At 33.8% G+C, this 19,493-nt stretch overlaps 1 protein-coding gene across 9 annotated transcripts in view; it reads left to right on the forward strand.

Moving 5' to 3' along the window:
- Positions 1–925: 925 nt before the first annotated feature.
- Positions 926–19,493, forward strand: part of LOC114340356 (uncharacterized) — an 80,502-nt gene continuing 61,934 nt past the window's right edge. For all 9 annotated transcript variants that reach the window (XM_050652048.1, XM_050652063.1, XM_050652070.1 and 6 more), the window contains exon 1: positions 926–1,234. In XM_050652048.1, the coding sequence (XP_050508005.1) occupies positions 1,064–1,234 (171 nt within the window). In that variant the 5' untranslated portion in view covers positions 926–1,063. The remainder of the gene's footprint in view (positions 1,235–19,493) is intronic.

Below are 19,493 nucleotides of genomic sequence, written 5' to 3' on the forward strand. Positions count from 1 at the left end.
GACATTTGACCTCTTGGGATAAACAATTTATAATATCTAAGCAACAAATTCATTAATCTGGCTTTACAATTTTTTTTTATGTTTGGAATTCAAAGATCTTCATTTTAAAGTTTTAAAAAATAAAAAAAAATTATTTGTACAATAAATAATGTAAATTGTAAAAAACGGACATTTTGGACCTTTCGCAGGCTGTTTTGCAATAACCAATTAACGAAATGAAACTTACCATACCTCAAATTGTAGTTTTTTAATTTACTACAACTTTGTATTAAAAAGTTTTTCTCTAAAATTAATATCCTAAGCTGCAAAATTAAAAATCATTAAAAATTGCAAATTTAACAAATGAAAATCACAATAAAAAAAAGCGCACAATATTTTTGGTTACATTTTAGTAGAAGTTATTCCTGGCACCGTCCTTTACAACACCTGATAGGTTTCAAAAATTCCTGAATTATATCACGTTTTTTCACCCACAGCCTGGGGTAATATACCTATTGTAAAATGTTGCTAAAATCAAATAACAACAAATAAATTGATGCTGGATAAAGGCAATCGGGTGAAATAGAATTATTTACTGGAGGCTTATGTTCAGCAGTGGACTCATGGGCTAATGATGAAATTTGTCAAAATCTAATTGTCATAATAGTAATTAAATATATAAAGCATATTCGCCAAATTTGAAAAATATTCATAAGCGTTTTTAATCTATAATAAATTTTTGAGTTTGATAAACTCATGTTGAAGTCAATGTCCTCCTGCATGTAAAAAAATTATTAGGAATTAGATATAAACCTTATGGCGTCCTCTACTGGTAGGAACATTACTGAATGTCAGATGATAAATGTAATTTGCAGATTTCTTTAGAATATGGTGCTTCCCTCTGTACAGCCATGTGTCACACTTTTCAAATTGTTTTCTATCCTATCCATTCAAAAGCCATGCATTGCGTACATCTATGCGCAAAGCTAAAAGTTTTGAATTCGTGTGCTTGTTTGAGTGTAGTGCATTTCAAACATGTTGAAGCAAAACCGGGTAGTGTTTTAGTGAAAATTTGTAATGAAATATGTCAGAAATCAAACGTGTCGTCCTGAATACACTCGAAACGCAAAAAGTGAGTGATAAAGTGATAAAAAAAGTGACCAAAACTGCGCGAATCACCCTTATTTTACCCGAATCCAATGAAGACGAGTACCCTGAGTTTAACTATAAGGACGAGCTAGCTGCTGCTGTAAAGGTAAGTTATGAGAGAAAATGGTCTCGATTTCTGTTTTACACACGATAAATGCAATAAAATAAGTATATTCCAGCGTTTTTGGCCAATCTAGCCCGTCAGGTGACAGCTGTCAAGGTAAAAATTCTTGAGGAAGGTTCAGCCCCTTTGCAATATGTAGTTAAGTGCAGTTCAGTTTTTAGGGATCTTAAAATTTACACTTTAATTATCAGCTTAGTATTTACGTCGCCATGTTTAAAGCAGATTGATTAAAAAAACAAATTTGTAGTCCTAAAACACAGTCATTCTTCAACTCACATACAAATTGTGTATTGTTCTTAGATATGGGAAGAATGTGGTCTACGTGACTAATTTGGTTAGTTTCATACGAAAACCACCTCCCAGGGCTCTTCACAGAGATCGATCACGGTTATGTCCTTTTATTCCTACCAATCTGGACTACATATTGTTACAATTGCATTGTCTGCTTCCTTGTAGGGGAGGACAACTCTACTCGATTTAAACATAGTTTTTATTGTTTTTCTATCATAAATGAGTTTTGCAAACGTTGGCAAATGATTATTTATAACAATCATTTTGAGAAATAATTGTGAAAATTAACCTTTTTTGCACTGTTGCCACGTTTTACAACCTCCAAATAATGAGGGAGAATGTTAATGTAAACAACTTGGTTCTGGGATATTTCGTCTATAAAAAAGAATGAATTATGCCTTTTAAAGAATTGCATATTCGATTAATGTTATTGAATTAACGTTTATCATCGTTTTTAGTAGGTTTTCCTAGCTTTTTTTAAAGGAATTTTGTGTGACGAAAATTCGTCAAATTGCATTCACTTTTTGTGTTGGTAATTACCTATTAAGATTTAGATTCATTTCAGTTTTGTTTTATGTTAATTTATGCTTCACATCATTAAAACATTGTTTAGTTATTTAGGGCAACTACCCCCACCCCCAACATTGCTCACATGAGTAAACATCTGTTTATAAAAGTAAATATGCATTTTTAAACAAAAACAGTATTATTTGTGTATGAATGTGTTCTTTTTTATTGGATTAGATAAATTATTGTTACTTTGTGCTTCAGAAACACTGTAAGTAGAGTCGGTCAGTCATACCAACAGCTTGCAGGCACATATAAGTAGATAAGACTTTCAGGCATCTTTTCCTGCCCCATATTGAAACTTGAGGAAAATTTCTTCAATTGCTCGATACCATAAATAAATTTTGGTGGAAAATATTAATAGTTAATTCAGAAAGTAGATTTTTTGCGAATTTCGAGCGGTTAGAGATTGAGTTTGGGCGCGCTTGTATCAGGAGTACAGAAACGCCAGGAGGTGTAGAAGGTAACGTCATGCTGCATGCTGCTGCGAGTATCGCGGACTGAGGACATCTGTGACCATGGGCGGGGAATGTGCTTGGAATTAGGGTTTATATTATAAAATTACATTGCAATATTATTTTAACGTATTTTTCTTATCGTGTATTGATATTTTGTCGGGAATTTTATTTACGCGAATATGAACAAAACATCGTTGAGTTAACATGTGGAATACATTTTTAGAGTATAGATAACAACTATAAAAAATATCCTAGGAAGAAATGTAGGCGGAAATTATGTAATGGTTATTGAAAATATTCGAGGCTATGATAGTGTGTGACGTGAATATAATTGTCGAAATCATGCATACATTCTTGGAATAGAAATTGAATAATGGTTTTTTGTGACGCTCTGCAATGTTGCCAAGTGCTCTAAAAGTTTTATAAAAGAAGAAAAATGTTTACTGATTATTTAAATGTTTTTATTATATATTTTTTTATTTACATAAAGTACCTCGACAACTATGGCCATTGGTACAAGAACACTAACATTAAATACATAATTAAATAACGAAAACATATAATAATTATATAACTTTAACTAATGACTATGGTATTAAATCTTCTTGTATAGCTGAGTAGTTTTTAAAAACGATATAGTTTTCATGATCTCTGTAGGGCTGTTAAGCATTTCTTTAACAGTATTTATTATATTTAATCAGTTAAGGGGATCGGTACAAAGTTTCGGCTCCAATGCTATTTAAATGGGATTAATTTTTTTCTAATCCTGAGAAAACTAATAAGTATTTTTGAAAAACTTAAACGCAGAACGGAAGATTACGTTCTTACCGAGGGCCGAAAGTCCCTGAAAACTTCTATAATGTTTATTTTAATAAGTTACAGGGGTGAAAAACTAAGAGAAAATGTAGTGTGATTTTTAATTTCAAATATCTCATTCAAAAGAAACTTTTTATTTATTATAAGGGACTTTCGGCCCACGATAATAATTTAGTCTTTCATTCTGCGTTTAAATGTTTTAAAAAAATATTTATTAGTTTTTTTAGCATTCGAAAAAAAATGGACACCATGTCCGTGGTGATATTTTCCAAATCGAACATTCGCTATCTTTGTCATACAACGCACTGAGTCGAATAGAATGTGGTGACAAGACAGTGACAATTTTAAATATTTGACATGACATCGGGAATATTTTGAGTTGTTGATTAAATAATATTGATAGTGTATTTAATCAATAATTATTGGTTTAAGACGTGAACTTAATAAAAAGTTATTTATTGTTTATTATTTATGGAAGATCCAAGCAGAGAGTACACCAGGATATATTCTGTGATCCAAGTATTTTGTTGTTAAAGATGTTCAAAATTGTAAGCGTTCCATAGTAACAATATATTATTAAAAAATCACTTTATCACTTTTCCTCTTTTCTCGATTGAGTAAGTATTAGTTTTTGTTGTACAGTATATAAATTATTACAATCACGGAATACATAGTTAGTGAAAAAATTATCATATTAATTAACTGAATTAATAATTTAAGCAATTATACAATAACAATTATCCAAGAACATCCAAAGGCCATCTCTTTAAAGTTAATAATGACATTGTCAAGTAATGTTTACATATTTATACCAGTGAGAATTTTACTACACGTAATTTGCCGTGTAAAGACAGAAAGAGTAGGGATAGTCGTAAAATATTTGCCTCTGCACTCTTAATGGTAGCGTTAAAGCTAATTTATTGTATACAAAAATAATGTATTATATTGGAAGAAGATTGTGTGAATAGTGAGTGACATGAATAATAATTAATGAGATATATTGAGAACTTGTACACATACTTAAAATAGTAATTTGATTATGTATAATATATATTTGATTATATATATTCATTATATTATAATATTATTATATTATATATATTTATATGATATATTTGATTATATATAATATAGTCCGTCCGCTATAACTTCTCCCATGCGGTACGATTCATTTTCAATCAAATTAAGTCAAAACATAAATTGAAACGAACGTCGATGTGTATATACATTTTGTATACTGTATACTATATACTACACACATCGGCGTACGTTTCACTTTCTGTTTTGACTTAATTTGATTGAAAATGAATCGTACCGCATGGGAAAAGTTATAGCGGATGGACTATATGTGATTTATTATGCTAAACATTGTCAAGTTTCTAGTAGCTCACATTTTATTATAATTTTTGAATGTGAGTCAAATATAGGGAACAGTTAAATTATGTTATAGGTATAATAAAATAGAGTATAGGCCACTTGAGACACCCCTTTCACTACCATTCTGACGTAAAATGCTCCTCCCACTGACACCCATAGCCCCGTCCACTGACGTTAGAAGCCCGACCTACTAATCCCAAAGTTCCGCCCACTGACGTTAGAAGCCCAACCCACTAATCCCAAAGTCCCGCCCCAAATATGGCAGTCCTGCATAGGGATTAGGAACACTGGATACGAATCGTATCCGCCATGTTTTACCATAAGGCGCTATGGTAAAACATGGCGGATACAATTCGTATCGAGTGTTCGTAATCCCACCAGAGAACAACGACCACAGTCGTTGTGGTCGTTGTTCTCTGATCCCACTGCTGTTCTTCTTTTAGGCTGTAAAATTTTTTCCACGGCCGTCGGCTGTCATGCTAACTGCCAATTCTTCTTTTGCGTTTGTCAATTCGCCTTCTTTTCCGTCTGTTAATTCGTCTTCTTTTTTATCTATCAAATCGGCTGGCACAGTTCTTCTTTCTTAGCTGTCAGACTGTCCTCTTCTTCTTCTCTGTTGGCATAGTTTTTCTTCCTTCTTAACTTTCAGCCCGTCCTCTTCTTTTCGGGTGTCGAGTTATTCTTTCTTATTTATCTGGCCGCGCTCTTCTTCTTTTCGGCGTTGTTAAGACACGGTTGAGGTACCATTCCGCAACAAGCGACCGAGACAGGCGAGACCGATTGTGGTCTCTCTACGTCTGCTCTCAATGCAATTACCTATATCAGGGTCGTTCTGTAGCCCGTGACCGAGACAAGCGACAAACGACTATCGCTCGTCTGTCATATCTGTATCTCCTCGGTCTCCTACAAGAGCTGGACCCCGATTTTTGACCCTTCGCTTCGTTATCGAACGTATTCGCTTCGTATTTGTACAGATAGCGAATGATCGATAACGAAGCGAAGGGTCAAAAATCGAGGTCCAGTAGTGAAGTCGGTCGCTGCGCGACAGTTCTGTTGTGACACCGATTTGTACAGGGTTTTTTATAAAAAATAATAACGTTCGAAATAAAATTTACTGGTGAGGAAGACCCATTGTTAATGGAGTTAGTGGCTATGAGCCCAGCGCTATTTGATCCGCAAGTGGAATCCTACAAGGTGTTATTGTCCTGGAAAATGTGAAATTCTTCTTCGCACCTCGTTTTAGATACCTATAGAATTTATACACCTTCGTCTTTTCATTTGAAACATTTAATATAATATATAATCTTCCTCTTCTGCTTCTATGCTTTGTTTTTAAACCAGGAGGAGTAAACTAAAAAGACAGATTCACACCCAAGAAAGTCACTAGAAAAATCACCAAATACATCTTTTTTTTTTTTTGGTCGATCATGTCGGCCTTCGAAAGTAATTCATAAATATTATATTATACTAATACTTCGCTAAAGAGTTATAAAAACTACTTTTTTTTGTAAAAGCAGACTAAAAATCTAAAAGTTAAAGGAATAACGCAGAAAACACAAAAAATCGCCGATATAACTTAATTAACCTATCAAATTCCAATAGTCTCAAAATTTAATAACAGTGAAGTAAACTTACCTGAGGTTGGACCAATTACAAACAAGGATTACGGCGCGTAAATTTGAATTACTCCTGGTTTAAAAACAGAGTATAGTAACCTTTTAAATAATAGTGTCGAAAGCAATATACATCCTTTTCTATATCTGATATACCTAGGTACTGAATATTGTTCTGAACCTATTTCCTTGTGATATTTCAAATAAAGCCATCCAAGAAAGGTACCTCAAAAATAATATATTTTAAGGTATGATCACTTAAAATACATAATAAAAAAATGAATAACATCTTGAAATTAAATAGTATGATGTTTTACCATTTCATCAAACCATACAAAATTTTATTTTTTCTCGAAATTAATTTTATCTGAAACTCTTGCTCGCTACTCTTCCTACGCCCATGTGTCGAGCATCTCATTCAAAACTAGTTCCTATGTACGTGTACGCTAAGGTTTGTTTGAGATAACCGGTGGGTTAATTTATTTGCCTTTACATTGTGATCGGATTTTTTGCATACAAGAGTAATGTGGGGGACAAGTTTAAGTTATGTATCTCTCTTAAATATCTCCTTAAGAATGAACGATATTTTAATAATAATATTTAAGGGAAGGCGATAAATTTGGCATCCTTTATATGTTCAGAGGGGCTTTTAAATGTTTAAATGGATTAAAAATTTGTACTATTATAGCGTGGGTGCCGGAAATACTACAAAACTATTATCGTCTGCTATATTTTAGTGTAGGGGAGACCGGGGCATAACTAGGCTCGGGGCAGAACGGGAAATGCATCGGTGTACATAACTTATAGTCGTCATAATATCGGCAATAGCGCCATTCGAACGAACGTGGGTTGACTCACTTCACTCATTAGAAAGAAACTTTTAGTTACGTAGTATGCTTCTTGACAGACAAAAAATCCGTTTTCTTTCGTTTTGTTAAAAAATTTGATGATATTTATAGAATTGCTGTAAGGGGAGTCAGCAAGTTTTATCACGTTTTTCATTCAAATATTATAGATACTGAATTTTGATATTGGGTACTGTGAACCGTTTTATATCTTTTATGTTAGAAATGACCAATTTTATTTGAAAAGATGTCTGTTGGGGCAAAGCGGTCGGTGCAAGATGGGACTATCCCATCTTATATTGCCACTACTTTACAACATTTAAACTTTTTAAGAAGAACCTAACCAAAGATGGACACTGACTCATCAGAAGAAAATGCGAAAGATTGTGGTTGCATCTACTGTGGATACTTATATTTGCAGTCAACTGAAGGATGGGTAGTGTGTAGTGTTTGCCATGGATGGGCTCATAATTAATGCGCAGGTGTTGAGGATGAAGACGAAGGTGCTTATATTTGTGACCTCTGCCTAGAGATTTAACATATCACCACCATTTGAAAAAATGGGAAAATTTAAATATTTTTTCATAGAGACTTGAAAGTTGAAAAGTATCAATTTTAAACTCGTTTAAATATATTTTGTAATAATGATATCTAAGATATAAGTACAAACATGTATATGGGGTCAAAAATTATAATTATTATCTAATAATTCAAAGTATGAAAACCGAAACTTCAAACGTAGAAAGCACATTATTTAACCAAAGCGCTCAGTGGTATATTTTCATCTGAGTCTGAATCTTCAGACCAAGCATCTGATTCAGACTCGATCTCCGCCTCATCATCCTGGACGGATAAAACAACATGATTTTTGTCAGTCTCTTCTAAAAGTGGATCTGGTCTCGCATCATAAATGAATATCTGTTTTTCGTTTATAACCAAATTTAAATGCATATCAACAATTTCTGAATTTTATTCTGTGATAATTATATTTATTTTGCTTGTATGTATGAGGCAGTGTAAAGACCAGTTTCTTTCTGAAGAGGCGGAAGATGGAGATCCATCTAAAATTCGGGAGGCAATTGGCATAAGTGGCTGCGATGTGCACAAACCTTGCCACCATATAACGGGATGAGTACTATTCGCACTATCCCATAAAGAATTTCGATCAAATAGAATCCAAATTTTGTTCTAAATTGGGCCAGATTTGCCACCACCTTCCCTATATCTATAGATATATTTAGTGAATGGGCCATTTCAGAAATATAAGCCTATAGCTTTCATTAGTTGGTCTTCATTCAATTGTTCTTCTTTAAAGCGAGCACCAAGAAGATTGGCTGAAAGTGAATCGGCTTAGAACAAAATTCGTAGCGTTCTACAACATATTTTAGCAAGCTTTCGATAAGAGAACTAGTCTGGTCAACTTGTTGGGGAATATTTAATATTGTGTCTTTTATATACTTAGAGACAAAAGGCACTCCTGATAGTATAGATACATCCGATTCTACTAAATTTATCGATGTTGATACGTTATGCAGAATTTGTTTAGTAGGTATGTATATATTGTAACAAATTTCAATTTTTCCATATTTTTCCTTTTTTCCTGTTTTTTCCGGAAAAAAACAGGTTTTTTTCTGCACCCAATTTTTCCGGAAATTTTAAATCTCTACCTCTGCCAGCCTGACTAAAATACATTCCCATTTTGCCCCGTAGCATTTCCCATTTTGTCCCGTAACCGGGGCAAAATGGGAATTTCGTACTGATAAGTTAAGTTCTTCATAGCCAAATAACTAAGCAATTTGGATTATAAATAAAGTAAGTTATATGAAGTTTAATAGCAAGTGTTCCTGTTATTTTTCAGTTATTCAGTTATTAAACACAGTTTAGTTTTCTTTCTATGTTATCTTTCTTAAGTATCCCGTTCTGCCCCGGTCTCCCCTACATGAGTACTCAGGAGGATGTGATTTCGGCTGACAACGCATAACATTACTGACGCTGACGATTTCAATCAACTATACATTACTGCTTAGTCTGCAGGTCGTCAATTATTTAGACCAGGACACTTTGGAAAAAATAAATCGAGTTTTAAATACAGCACCTAGAAACTTGCAACTTTTTGCATTGTGTTCAGGGCTCAGGATGACGTCAGGAAAAAGTCTACAATAGAAAAAATGGATAGAAATGAATAGTTGCATTTTATATACAATACATACAATGCATAGTTGCATATAGGTGCATACAATTTATCCAAAGGTGCATAAACATGTCAAAATAAGTATCTGAAGGGCCATATTTTGTTACTCGGGGAGTTTTTGGAGTCACTCAACATGACTACGCCATCATAACCGAGCACCTGGTACAAAGATTCACTGATAAGGCACGTCATGTGGATTTTCGAAGGTTTTCGCCACTAAATTGATGCAAACAGATTACTCGGGGGTTTTGGGATCGCTGAACAAGAATACGCCATCAGAACCGACCCCTGGTACACCTAGTGCCCAAACCCCTCTAAACTCCAGAAGATAACATGCCTTAGCAGTCACCTTGGGCACCAGGTGGTCCGGGGTCGACAATGACCCCAAAAACCGTCTATTAATTTAGTTGCATGCATTAAGTTTCGAAAGCCTTCTAAACTGCAGAAGATGGCGTGCCTTAGCAGTGACTGTGGACACCAGGTTTTCCGGGGGTATGTTCTGATAGCGTATTCGCGTTCAGCAACCTCAAAAGCTTTCAGTGTAATCTGTTTGCATCAATTTAGTGCCGAAATTCCTCGAAATTCCAGAAGATGACATGATTCTAGACACCAGGTGTTCATCCGGTTGTTGGTTTTGATAGCGTATTCGTTTTCAGCAACACCAAAAACCTCCTGAGTAAAGCAGGAAACTCATTATGAACGCCCGGCACGGCACATGACAGTCCAAATTCATTTGTGTAGATTTAAATGCAACGTAACCCATTATGAGTGGTCAGCTCGGTTCGGCACAGTCCAGCACGCAAGCGGAACGCCGAAATTCTCCGAGGAGAATAAAATCCGTTGAAGTCGAACGGCCAGAGCGTCGTAATTGGTGGTAGTAACGTATAAGCATGACATAAGCATACATAAATATGTTAATTTTTTAATAGAAAAGCGCATGTTTGTTTTGAAATACCTATGGAAATATAAAATTTGGTTTGAGACATTCGAAAATATTTGAGAAATTTTGGATCATCTTTATGCAGGAAAAGATGATGAAAATCGCCGTATTCTCTTCTTTTTTAATATTTCGTTAACCCAAAACCGATGTTTCGGTCGTAATTTTGCATTTTCGTCTGTTTCAATCTCAGTACAAATTTCACTTACTATTATAACCTCTTCTTCCGACGAGGTCTCCATGGCAAATGATCATTTTTCCGATGCCGTGCCGTGCAGGCCGTTACAAATGGGTTTTTGGACGTGCCGACATGTCCTGTGCCGTGCCGGGCTGTGCCGAGCCGGGCGTCCATAATGGGTTTCTTGCTTAATCTGTTCGAAACTCCAGAAGATAAAGTGCCTTAAGGCGGATTTATGTTAGGATGTGGACGGCACCGGCTGTTTTACGGGGCACGTTTATAGTACAACGGAACGGGGCGACACCGGTGAGTGCCGGTAAGGTGCCCTTTTTATTGTTCTACGCCCCGTCCTCATATAAATCCGCCCTTATCCTGGGCACCAGGTGTTCCATGGTCGGTTATGATGGCGTATTCGTATTCAGAGACTCCAAAGACCTCCAAGTAATCTGTTTATATCAAATTAGTGCCGATAACCCACGAACATGCAGATGATGTGCCTTAGGGCCTGTCCATAGTGCACACTGCTTTCTGAGTCAGACAGCCAGCGCCGAATCGGTGTGCGAATTATCATTAGTATTTAATTGTCAGCGCGCTGGTGCATTTTGGACAGGCCCATTTAAATACCCGTGTTGAGCTGCCCCCCCCCCCCCCCACTTGCAAAAATTAAAAAACAAATAGCCCTGATTTATGAGCTATTTATGAGCTCTCATATTCCGCAAACTAAAAATTTTGAGCTCGTTCCACTGAGCAGGAATTTAATACCCTAGTGGGGGGCTGACTCACTACTTAAAAATAGGAATATTGAATCGGTTTTTGCGGCAGAATTACGAGCTATTTATGAGCTCTTGAAATTATATAGTTTCGATTTTTGAGCTCATCCCCTTCACCCCCAAACAACCCTTTAATTGATTTAACTTAAGAGAAAGATGCTGAGAAAACTTAAAATATATCGTATTGCGAATATAATTCCTATAGCTTATATACTCTAAGAATAAACTATTAAATCAAGAGCATTTCGATTATTGAGCTACAACCCCTTCGCCAGAAAACCACCCTATCTTCCCGGCTTAAGAGAAAGTTGTACTTAAAATGCGTTAAACTAATTATTTGGCGACTACATATCATATAATAATTTATAACCTTCCAAATTACGCGCATTTAGATCAGTAAATTGCAATTTGATTTGTATAGTGCAGTCACTGAAGGTAAAAATCAACGATTACCTTCAATTTCGGTGAACCTTCATCGATTTTCACGAAAATTGGTCAGTGGTTAGAGGATGCGTCAAGAAACAAAGGTGACATGGTACCACCTTGCGCCTTTACCCTGAGGGTGGATACCGCCCCTTCTCGGGGGTGAAAATTATTTTATAAAAAATAACTGCACAAATCAATAAAAGAACAAATTAAAAGCAAAATTTATTATGTAAAGTTAGTAAAATAAGTAAATACTTTTTAAGTTATTAAAGATCAACGATTTTAATTATTTGTGAAAAAAATGCATGTTTTGAAGAGGTTTTTTGTAGATCACTGAAAAACTGTAAGTTTTTACAAAAAAGTTAATAGTAGTTTAATTCGTATAGCTTATATTCTAAGAATAAACTCTAAAATCACGCGCCTTTCGATTATTGAACTACAACCCCTTCGCAAGAAAACCATCCCATATTCCCGGCTTAAAAGACGGTTGTACTTAAAATAATTTAAATTAATTATTTGTCGACTATATATTGTTTAATAATTTATGAGCTCGCAAAATATACGCATCTCAATTATTGAATTGCCATTTTCTTTCTATAGTGCAGTCACTGAAGGTAAAAATCAACTATGACCTTCGATTTCGGTAAATCTCCATTCATTTTCACGAAAATTGGTGAGCGGATTTTGATACTATCAACTTTTTCTGGATCTTATTTTTCATAGGTATTTCTAAGTACTTTGACAAGTATTTAGTACCTAAGTGTTATAAAATGCATCTCTTTCCCGTTATTTAAGCTTGAACCCTTAGATTTGAACAGGCGCGGAAAAAATATACATTTAATTACCAATAACTTACTTTAAATTAACATTAAAGTGTTTTTCAAGTAAGCAATTTATTATATTTTTTATTAGCTTCAATTTTAGTGATGAAAACTTTTTTGTAAAAACTTACAGTTTTTTAGTCATTTATGAAAAATCGCTCTAAAGCATGCATTTTCTTTCCAAAAATTAAAATATTTGATCTTTAATAACTCAAAAAGTATTGATTTATTTTAATCACATTATATAACAAATTTTGCTTACAATTTTTTTAATTAAGCAATTTTCACTCCCGAGAAGGGGTGACATATACCCCAGGCTAAAACCCCAAGTTCTTATTGTCAATTCGTGAAAATAAATGGCGATTTACCGAAATCGAAGGTAATAGTTGATTTTTACCTTCAGTGACTGCACTATAGAAAGAAAATGGCAATTCAATAATTGAGATGCGTATATTTTGCAAGCTCATAAATTATTAAACGATATGTAGTCGCCAAATAATTAATTTAAATTATTTTAAGAACAACTCTCTCTTAAGCCGGGAATATGGGGTCGTTTTCTTGCGAAGGGGTTGTAGCTCTATAATCGAAAGACGCGTGATTTAAGAGTTTATTCTTAGAATATAAGCTATACGATTTAAACTACTATTAACTTTTTTGTAAAAACTTTAAGTTTTTCAGTGATTTACAAAAAACCTCTTCAAAACATGCATTTTTTTCACAAATAATTAAAATCTTTGATCTTTAATAACTTAAAAAGTATTGACTTATTTTATTAACTTTATATAATAAATTTTGCTTTTAATTTGTTCTTTTATTGATTTGTGCATTTATTTTTTATAAAATAATTTTCACCCCCGAGAAGGGGCGGTATCCACCCTCAGGGTAAAGGCGCAAGGTGGTACCATGTCACCTTTGTTTCTTGACGTATCCTCTAACTACTGACCAATTTTCGTGAAAATCGATGAAGGTTCACCGAAATTGAAGGTAATCGTTGATTTTTACCTTCAGTGACTGCACTATACAAAATAAATTGCAATTTACTGATCTAAATGCGCGTAATTTGGAAGGTTATACATTATTAAATGATATGTAGTCGCCAAATAATTAGTTTAATGCATTTTAAGTACAACTTTCTCTTAAGCCGGGAAGATAGGGTGGTTTTCTTGCGAAGGGGTTGTAGCTCAATAATCGAAATGCTCTTGATTTAATAGTTTATTCTTAGAGTATATAAGCTATATGAATTATATCCGCAATACGATATATTTTAAGTTTTCTCCGCATCTTTCTCTTAAGTTAAATCAATTAAAGGGTTGTTTGGGGGTGAAGGGGATGAGCTCAAAAATCGAAAGTATATAATTTCAAGAGCTCATAAATAGCTCGTAATTCTGCCGCAAAAACCGATTCAATATTCCTATTTTTAAGTAGTGGGTATTAAAGTTAATAAGGGTATTAATTAAGTAAGGGTATTAAATTCCTGCTCAGTGGAACGAGCTCAAAATTTTTAGTTTGCGGAATATGAGAGCTCATAAATAGCTCATAAATCAGGGCTATTTGTTTTTTAATTTTTGCAAGTGGGGGGGGGGCAGCTCAACACGGGTCATTTAAATACGAAGGATTTAGCTACACCGACTCGGTATCGGCTTTCTGACTCGGAAACCAGCATGCAGTATGGACGCGCCCTTAGCAGTGACCAGTGGCGGCTCGTGATTTTTACAATAGATGAGGCTATACCTAACTGTAAAATATCTAGACAAATTTGCACCAGCAAAAAAAGTCCGCCAAAAAAATCTAATTTAAGGCCCCATTTTTTTGGCCATTTTTTATTTACATTTTATAATATCATCATAATTCACAATTTCATAATATCATATCATTTTAAAAATAGTTAGTCTAATTGTAAAGGTGTATTACCAAAGTTTGTGTCGTTTATTTGTTAACAATTCTATCTCTGTAAGTAGATATGCATATCAAAATAAATACAGATTTGAAGTTTTGCAGTCCATTCAGGTTGAAGGTTCACATTTTTTAAGATACTCAACTGAATTTTTTAATTCTAAAAGCGGCCTACGCCGACTGCGAATCCAAAAACACGGTAAATTACCGATATTTTGCTTTGCATTACAGATATCGGAAAAAGTTATTTGGACAAGTTGTTCCAAATATTATTCTAATCCCACATACAAAATTTCATCACAAAATTCGCACTTTTAGTTTTTTTATTATTTGTAGTCAGGATCCTAAAATCGCAGAGGAGGCTGCTGGCCGATTAGCCGCCCTTGCCCTACGGTTATTAGACTTTATTATGGTTGCCTTGACCGACGGGGGTGGGGAGACTTATATTTTTGACTTTACGTCACAAGAGTTCACATTCCCATATTTTTAAATGATTTTCGATCATTGAATGTGTGTTATTGTGTATATATGTGTATTATTTGTGTTATTATGAAATAATAAGACAAATAGTACACATTTTATCTTATACCGGGTGGTGAATCGTAAAAAGGGCCATAGGAAACTTAATGTAAAATTCTAAATTGTTAAATTCCTGCTTTCCTAATTATTTTACATCAAAAGGCATGAGAGAATACTTGTAGAGAATTAAAATCTGTATTAAAATCAAAAGTTAAAATTGTTCTACGATTTAAATGCATTCCAAATTTTTGAAAAATATGATACATTTGCCACAATAGGTATGCGTGTAAAAGTTAGGGCACACGTTACTATTTAACTGACAGTGCTCACACCATTGACTGAATAAAAAATCTTTATTATTAATACTTTCTCCGCAACTGAGGGTATCTTATCAACTGTATTGTTTTTAAACAATAGATGATAAAATAAAAATATTGACAGTTCAAAAATGTGAACATTATTGCATTGTGTGTGACCTAAGTTTGGGCTGAAAACTAAAATGTATTACATTTTTACAAAATTTTGGAAAATGTTTAATCACGTAGACCAATTTTAACAGTTGTTTTCAATACAGATTTCAATCCTCTACAAATAGTTTCTAATGTCTTTTGATGTAAAATAATTAGGGAAGCTGGAATTCAACAGTTTAGAATTTTACATTGAGTTAATGCAAAATTTTGACGCATATCAAAATTCTCAATGTGTTTTAATTGTATTTATTCATTTTTTTTTTGAATCCTGAGAAAACTAATAAATATTTTTGAAAAATTTAAACTCAGAATGAAAGACTAGGTACATTATTACCGAGGGCCGAAAGTCCCTGAAAACTTCTATAATGTTTATTTTAATAAGTTACAGGGCTGAAAATAAAAGAGAAGTGTGATATTTAATTTCAAATATTTCATTCAATAGAAACTGCTTGTTTATTCTAAGGGGCTTTCCGCCCTCGGTAATAATGTAATCTTTCATCCAGCGTTTAAATTTTTCTAAAATACTTGGTTTTCTCAGGATTCGAAAAAAATCATATTACGATTCAAATGACAGTACACTCTCGTGACGTAATCGCACCCTTAATGTTCATTTGTTGGTCGATTTAGGCAACCGTAGTAATGTCATAAGAACCGTGCCCTTGCCCAATCTCCAGGCAGCGTGTGCGTTAAGCGATAATGCAGCTCTAAGGTGACCGGGTCTCCTTAAACTACATGCTTAAACGCTGCTGGGCTGCGCGGAGCATTAGCAAATGAGATTTTCCGGCCAGCAGCCTCCTCTGCGATTTTAGGATCCTGACTACAAATAATGAAAAAACTAAAAGTGCGAATTTTGTGATGAAATTTGGTATGTGGGGTTAGAATATTATATGGAATAACTTGTTCAAATAACTTTTTCCGATATTTCTAAAGCGAAGCAAAATAGCAAAGTAAACAAAACAGTGTAGCACTTGTAAAAAATTTATGGGCAGGCTAAGCATCCCTTGCCTCCTCTGACCAGCCGCCACTGGCAGTGACCCCAAAATCCCCCGAGTTACAAAATTTTGTTTATGCATTTTAAAATGCAGCTATGCATTTTCAGCCATTTTTTTACTGTAGACTTTTTTCCTGGCATCATTCTGAACACAAATCAAAAAGTTCTAGCTCTCTACGTGCTTTAATTAAAAATCAATTCAAGTATTTCGGTGTTTTTAGTGCTAAATGCACTGGTCCAATTCTATTCCTGTGACATTTCTATTCCGTCACAGAAAAACGGAGAATTAATTGTTTAGAAATTCTTTATCAGTAATTTTTGAACTATTTTAATTATTTTCATCTATCGCTTTTAATGTTTGGAATGTAAATGACAAGGAACTATTGATATTATTTCCAGAATTGCCATTTATAATTTTTGTAAATATCACAATGTTTTGTGTAATGTAAACAAAGATAAGGGGGCATTCAAGCATATAACGCACTTTTTGAAGATTTTGGACCCTCCCTCCTCCGTGTCACCCATGTAGCGTTTTTATGTACCCTCTCCCCCTACCTGAACGTTACGTAACATCCAAATGACAATTTTTAACTATAAGTCGGCAAGTAACAATTATTAAGGCCATGGGTACATAATTCGCAAATATTTTACGGCTATCCCTACCTTTTCTGTCTTTACATGGCAAATTACGTGTAGTAAAATTCACACTGTGAATTACTGGATATGTACGAGTACATACTACTAGAATGTCATTCTACTTGACAATGTCATAACTAGCTTAAAGAGATGGCTTTTGAATGTTCTTGGATAACTGTTATTATTTGTATAATTGCAAATTATTAATTCAGTTAATAAATGTGATAATTTTTTCACTAGCTATGTATTCAGTGATTGTAATAATTTATATGTACCTACAACAAAAACTAATACTCAATCGAGAAAAGAGGAAAAGTGTTAAAGTGATTTTTTAATAAACGGAATAACTTTTAACGAAAACTTTTTTAATACATGGAACGCTTACAATTTTGAACATCTTTAACAACAAAATACTTGGATCACAGAATATATCTTGATGTATTCTCTGCTTCTACCTTCCATAAATAATACGCAATAAATAACTTTTTATAAAATTCACCTTTTAAATCAATTATTTATCAAATATACTATACTCTGAGCTTCGCTGGTGTCGCTCCTGGCGGATTACTAATTCAACTTTCACCGGTAATTTTTAAATTTATTATTTAATTGTTATCGCTTAATATTTACAACGCAAAAAAGTAATTAAATTGTAATCGATTTTTTTAAGATTTTGCTAACCATTTTGACGTTCTATTGATAAAATATGAATTTCTTACTTCGGATACTTTCACAATTATCGTGTAGATGGCGCTAAGATTAATATTAGTTTATAATTACATATTACGGAACATTAAAAAAACTTAAATTCAGTATTTAAAACGTAAGTATATTTAAGGTAAAAATATATACCACAGCTTTGACCAACTAATATTTTTTATAATTAATGTTTTTAATTTTAATTTTAAATTAATCACTTTGGCATTTATGTCAAATTTCCGGTAAACGTTTACAGACTTGCCACTACTGGCGCTCGCGAATTTGTAAATATCCCCTCTACGTACGAGCTCACAGCGTATATCAATATTATTTAATCAACAATTCAAAATATTCCCGATTCATGTCAAATAATTATTTAAAATTGTCACTGATTGTCAGTGTCTGGCTGACAATATTCTATTCGACTGAGTGTGTTGTATGACAAAGATAGATTTGGAAAATTACCACGGACATTGTGTTCATTTTTTTCGAATCCTGAAAAAACCAATAAATATTTTTGAAAAATCTAAACGCAGAATGAAAGACTAAATTATTAACGAGGGCCGAAAGTCCCTTAGAATAAATAAAAAGTTTATTTTGAATGAGATATTTGAAATTAAAAATAACGCTAAATTTTCTCTTAGTTTTTCACCCCTGTAACTTATTAAAATAAACATTATAGAAGTTCTCAGGGACTTTCGGCCCTCGCTAATAATGGTAGGGGAGCAAAGTATGCTAAATTTGCAGTCACTCGAGCGCTTTGGGGACCTATTGGGTTGTGATTATTAGGTCCTAAAACCAAAAAAAGTTAAGTAAAATTTTCCATTTTAGTGGGCGCTTGCCATTTTTTAATTTAATTTTCCATTTCCATTAATCGTTTTTTCCGATTATAGCGCCATCTATCCATAATTCGAAAAAATGTTTCGAATAAAAGTTGCTTATTTTTATTCAGAAAATCCAAATCTGCAATAAAAAATTGGAGCTCCCATTTAAGATTTTAAAGTAACCCCCCACCCCACCTCCGTGGGGGTCGCGTTTAGTACCATTCGATATATTTTTGAAAAATATTAAATAAGTGTATTTTGCAGTTTTTCGATCTGATGTTTATTTTGCTAAATATCGCGTGATTTGTATTTAAAATTTTAAATTTACCCCCCACCCGTCTCTGTGAGGGGTCATGTTTGGTATCTTTCGATAGATTTTTGAAAAATATTGAACGAGTAGTTTTTATTTTTTCGATCTGACGTTCATTTCGCGAAATATTCGCTTTTTTCTTGTGAAACTTTGTGACTCACTAATTTCCTTAGGTCCCGCTCAAATCGTCAGATTTTTTAAATATACACTGTTTTGCATGTACTTAACTTACCTTATCTTAATCTGACAATTTCGAGTATTTTTAAGGATAGATTTTTTTTTCGGGCCCCCCTAAACGAACTCCCCTGTGTTAAGAGCCAATATATGGCAGAGGTACATCTGCAGGGTACCACGTTTTTTCCCATATGATAATCTGACGCGCTCGAGTAACTGCAAAAATCCCCGCTTGGGCTCCCCTACCATAACGCAATCTTTCATTATGCGTTTAAATTTTTTAAAAATACTTATTAGTTTTCTCAGGATTCGAAAAAAATGAATCCCCATTTAAATAGGATTGCAGCCGAAAAAACGTACCAGTCCTCTTAAGTATGTTGCGAAAAATACCGGAAGTTTGTAAAACAACTTTGTTATTGTTTTAATCGCATTTGC

This window comes from Diabrotica virgifera, chromosome 1 (assembly GCF_917563875.1).
Source record: "Diabrotica virgifera virgifera chromosome 1, PGI_DIABVI_V3a".
Taxonomy (NCBI): Eukaryota; Metazoa; Arthropoda; class Insecta; order Coleoptera; family Chrysomelidae; genus Diabrotica; species Diabrotica virgifera.